At 45.5% G+C, this 5414-nt stretch overlaps 1 protein-coding gene across 1 annotated transcript in view; it reads right to left on the bottom strand.

Moving 5' to 3' along the window:
* Positions 1 to 1827: 1827 nt before the first annotated feature.
* Positions 1828 to 5414, bottom strand: part of LOC115577952 (zinc finger protein 391-like) — a 6610-nt gene continuing 3023 nt past the window's right edge. Inside the window, exon 2 of the mRNA XM_030410814.1 lies at positions 1828 to 3284. Within this exon, the coding sequence (XP_030266674.1) occupies positions 2053 to 3284 (1232 nt within the window). The 3' untranslated portion in view covers positions 1828 to 2052. The remainder of the gene's footprint in view (positions 3285 to 5414) is intronic.

Below are 5414 nucleotides of genomic sequence, written 5' to 3'. Positions count from 1 at the left end.
GCGGCGAAAGCGAACAGCGAACTCTGCTGGACCGGAGGAGCAACGGCAACCGGACGCTCCCCACCAAAGTAAAAGCATCAGACTCAAAGACTCTTCTCCATGTCAGTCACTGTACTTTTACTCCACATTTACTCCATAACTTTAGTTACTTTACTGCATCAGTTTTCTATTTCTAACACTTAGACACAAACATTAATCAGCTGACTCAGTATTCACATGTAGGTCAGTTACGACTGACAGTTCAAATCAGACGCTTTAGGACTTTTACTCGAGTACTTTTCACTTTTACCAAAGTAATATTTTAACAGCGTATCTTTACTTTTATCGAGTTTGACTTGTTGGCACTTATGATACCACAGATGATGTCACTCTGACCTCGACAGACATCTCCCCTCCTCCTCGTCCCCTCAGACATCATGGAGGAGACGAGGAGAGGAGACACAGGTGTGTCGCACCTGACAACTGAAAGCATTAAAATAAAGACACGTTGATCTTCAGCTGAACTTTAATTTCATGAATCTGATCAAATCTTTATTCAGTGATGAAGCAGAAGTTCGTTAGCTCGATGTCACTTCACTGATTTCTGATCGTTTCTCCAGGAGGCAGACAGACGGGCGTCTCTCTCTCTGTGAGGCGTCTTCAGGTCCGTCCGACCCACTCGTACACATTCATCACATGATTCTATTAGAACTCAATAAATAACCAAGTTACTGTTCAGTCTGATATTAATAATAAAATAATCAGAGAAATTCATGACCACAAACTTTGTCAGTCAAAGAAATGACATTTATGAATATTTGCTGTGACTCAGTCTGAGATCTGGTTCAGCCCGTTTCTTTCAGAGTTTGATTCTGGTCTGATTCAGTGATCGAGCTGTTGAACTGACCGACTTCCTCTACCACAGGAAGTCATCAGACTCAGCTGTGAGCAGGACGCTGAAGACGAGCTCGTGTGTTTGTCACATTAATGATGATGAAACAGCGACCCGTCCTCGGCGCGACACACGAGACCGACCCACCAGTCACAATGTGACTGCTGACAGACATGAAGAATAAATATAATAAATATGAGAATTTTACACAAACAGCTTGTTTCTGTCCAAACTTCAGAGTTCAACTGTTTCAGATCAAAGTGAATCAGGTGTGAGCAGGTGTGTGGAGGTGTGAGCAGGTGTGAGCAGGTGTGTGGAGGTGTGTGGAGGTGTGAGCAGGTGTGAGCAGGTGTGTGGAGGTGTGAGCAGGTGTGAGCAGGTGTGTGGAGGTGTGAGCAGGTGTGTGGAGGTGTGTGGAGGTGTGAGCAGGTGTGAGCAGGTGTGTGGAGGTGTGTGGAGGTGTGAGCAGGTGTGAGCAGGTGTGAGCAGGCGTGCGGAGGAGTGAGCAGGCGTGCGGAGGAGTGAGCAGGTGTGTGGAGGTGTGTGGAGGTGTGAGCAGGCGTGCGGAGGAGTGAGCAGGTGTGTGGAGGTGTGTGGAGGTGTGAGCAGGTGTGTGGAGGTGTGAGCAGGCGTGTGGAGGTGTGAGCAGGTGCGAGCAGGTGCAAAGTAGGCAGTCTGTTTTGGTCACAGGTGAGGTGTGATCTGTTTGTACCATCACTGATTCTCATCCCTCTCTGCCGTGACTTCTCCACTAAAATACTCTGAAACATCGTCGACTGTGTCGCCACCTCACGTCTCCTGTGACTCACCACAGAGACGACGACCAACAAGCTCGTACGCTCTGCACCTGAGAGGGAACACCTCTCCATACCTGCAGGTGGCGTTCGTCTGTATTCTTGGTAACCATGGTAACACAAACTCAGAGCTTCAGCTGACATTAACTTCATCAGACTTGGTCGTGTTCAGACGGACAAACAGCTTTATGAAGAAGAGCTCTGGAGGAAAAGGGAAGCCGCAGAACCACAGAACCACAGATACATTCTCATATTCTACATTATTAATGAACGTATTTCTGATCGCTGACGGCAGTGAGTCTGTAACAGTCCAGTAATGAACTGGATGAGACATGAGTTTGAGCAACTAGTTAAACATGGACCCACACAGGCTGACTGATGGAACCATCATGACGTGTTCGATGGTTCCACAGCGTCCACTTCCTGCTGTCCTTTGGCTGTAGACTCCGCCCCCTGACTGTCGGCCGTGTGCAGCTTCATGTGTCTCTTCAGATGTCCTGTGACGGTGAAGCGTTTCCCGCAGACGGAGCAGCTGAAGGGTTTCTCTCCGGTGTGGACTCTCATGTGGATCTTCAGACTTCCCTTCTGGGCACAACTCTTCCCGCAGATGTTGCAGCTGAAGGGTTTCTCTCCCGTGTGAACTCTCATGTGTTTGGTCAAGTCTCCTTTCTCAGCGCAGCACTTCCCACAGAAGGGACAGCTGAAGGGTTTCTCTCCTGTGTGGACTCTCATGTGTTTCTTCAGGTCTGTTTTCTGAGCACAGCCTTTCCCGCAGATGGAGCAGCTGAAGGGTTTCTCCCCTGTGTGGTACTTCATGTGTCTGTTCAGGTGTTCTTTGACGTGGAAGCTCTTGTTGCAGACGGAGCAGGTGAAGGGCTTCTCTCCTGTGTGGATCCTCATGTGTCTCGTCATGTTTCCCCTCCCGCTGAAGTTCTTCCCACAGAACAAGCAGCTGTACGGCTGCTCGCCGGTGTGACACCTCATGTGTGCCGTCAGCGACCCACTGTCTTTAAACGATTTATCACAACCTGTACAAGGAAACGGCCTCTCGCCTGTGTGGTCTCTTATGTGTCTGTTCAGGTTTCCCTTCAGACTGAATCTTTTCCCGCAGTACGAGCAGGGAAACGGTCGCTCCTTCACTGAAGTTCCAACATCAGGAGTTTCGCTGCTCTGACCTTCTGTAACAGACGGCTGTTTGTCTGTTTCTGTCCAATCACAATCACTGTCATCAGTTTCAGTTGAGTCCAGAGAATTATCCTCACTGACAGGTTGTAAATGTCGATCTGGATCAGAGGTCCTGGCAGGTTCTGGTTCTCCACAGTCCTCTCCATTGGCGTCTGCCTCCATGAGTTCAGCTGAGCTGCTGGCTTGAGCTTCAGTCTCTCTGAACTCGTCAGGCTGACTCTGACGATACTCTTCATCATCTTCGTCTTCACTCTTCACAGTGAAGGTGAACCTGGTGACATCATCCTCCTCCTGATTGGTCCAGAGCTCCTCCTGTTCCTCTTTAATGTGTGGGGGTTCTGGTTCCTCCTGGTCCAGACTGGAGCTGCACTCCTGCTGCTCAGGCGGAACCTCATCTTTACTCCCCAACAGCTGCTGGACATCTGCAGGACACTCTGAAACACAAACACACATTATTTCTTTATTAAACATTTGTTTGTTAGCTTCAACAACCATCGTAATGCTGCAAATCAACAATTAAGGATCTCTGAAGAAGAAAATTAAAACATTAACGATGATGTCATGATTTAAACTATCAGATGACATCGGTCTGGCGCTGGCTGCAAAACGTTCACCTCCGACTCAAACTGAACGTCCTGGATCATATTTCACGTGTCGTATTCTCGTTAACTGTCGATATTTCCTGGTTTGTTTCCTCGTCTGTGACAGCAAATTGAAGCACATTGAGACAAAACACTGATCAACATTTTTCAACACTTTATCACAGACCAGACAACAAAAATCTATTAATCCAGAAGATAATCAACAGAAAGTAATGATCAGTAATGATCAGGTCCGATCTGACTCATCGCCTGGCCGCAGTGATGTCAGAGCCCAAAGACACCACCTTCACTTATGAGCTTTACTGTCTCATTTCTGACTGATGTTCAACATGACTCAGATCAATGATCATTGATCATCGATCATCAACATCAGTACCGACACATCCAGTCAGACCTGAAACCACACCATGACTTTACAGAACTGATCTACAGAGCTGATTATTGATCGCTGAATAGACTGAAGGTTCGGATGGATAGGGCCCTATGATTTCTGCGATCACGGAATCGCGGAATTGGCCGATTAAAACGGAATCTAACGCGGAATTTGACATAATTTAACTGAAATGCTGTTTTCGTGTGGAAGAGGAACGTATGTCTGAGGAAAACTGCACGGAGGGAAGCAAATCTGGGTGGCACAACAAGTCCCCACCCTCCCGTCAAAACAATGTAAGCATGGAGAAGCGGCTGCTCGGCTACGTCTTCGTCGGCGAAAAAACTGAGAGACTTGACATTAACCCCTCGGTACAGAGCCGAGCAGTTCCCAAACGACTTGTATGTGTCAGGTGAACTGTTGTTTTGCAAAGAAGCAGACCTGAGAAATCAAATTAAAGTTGTAATGCGAGAGAGTTAGCCACTGTCCGATTCATCAGAGTGACTGCTAACTGCTGCTAACAGTAGCTGCTGTTAGCTAGTTAGCCCCGTTAGCCACAGCCCTGTTAGCTGACTCTGCCTGGGCTGGGAGCTCAGAGGACAGGGGGAGGGTTGCTGTTTTCACTGCTAGCTGGTTAGTATGTTATTGACATAACGTCACAAGTATAATTTCTCATTTCGTTGGTCATCTTTGCTAATTTTTTGAATATTTACAAATTAAATTTTCAGAACAATTTTGGTATGCAAACATTTACTGGATCTGCCTGAGAGCTGACCATGTTTTTATTCAATGAAACCCAAATGAAACCCATAAAAACACAAAATATACTACTGTATGAAGACATGATGAAATCAGATGTTTTTGATGCACTTTAGTGTTCTCTACGGTACAGTATAGAGGAAATAAATTTAGGGTAATTTCTATTTAATTTGTGTACATCTTGTCATTTACATTTAAGAAACGCTGTTTTAGTAGTAAAAAAGAGTAAAAGGTAAAAAAAAAACAAAAAAAAAACGGAATTCCCAAAAATTAAAACGGAAAAAACAGAATTTGGGAAAAAATACAACGGATTTTATAGAGCCCTAGATGGATGTAAAAACTGTCTTTTACTCTTCACATGTTGAGTAAAGTAACTAAAGCTGTCAGATAAATGTGGTGAAGAAGAAAAGAATCAACTAAAGTACAACAATCTCACATTTCAACTAGATACAGTACTTGAGTAAATGTACTTAGTTACATCCCTCCACTGGTAACCAGATACAACAGGTGTTGAAGTAACTGAAAGGTGATCAGCTGTGCCCGTTGATCCAAATTATCAGTTTGTCATTAACATCCTATCATGTCTTATTGTGAAATTCTCTTTTGTTTCATCAATTCCTGTTTGTCTTTTTTAATAAGGAAGTAAGTTCCCCGTCCAGACGTCACCATGGTGACAACATATCAATATTTATAAATACAGTTTCTACTTCTTTGACCTCACTGACTCACTGCTGATGCAGTGATACAGCTGCCATTAGCACTCACATGATGCACCAACACCGTCAGCACCAACACCACCAACACCATCAGCACCAACACCGCCAGGACCGTCA

Source organism: Sparus aurata, unplaced genomic scaffold (assembly GCF_900880675.1).
Source record: "Sparus aurata unplaced genomic scaffold, fSpaAur1.1, whole genome shotgun sequence".
NCBI classification, from domain to species: Eukaryota; Metazoa; Chordata; class Actinopteri; order Spariformes; family Sparidae; genus Sparus; species Sparus aurata.
Note: the sequence above shows the minus strand (reverse complement) of the source record. Positions and strands in the feature narration are given on the sequence as shown.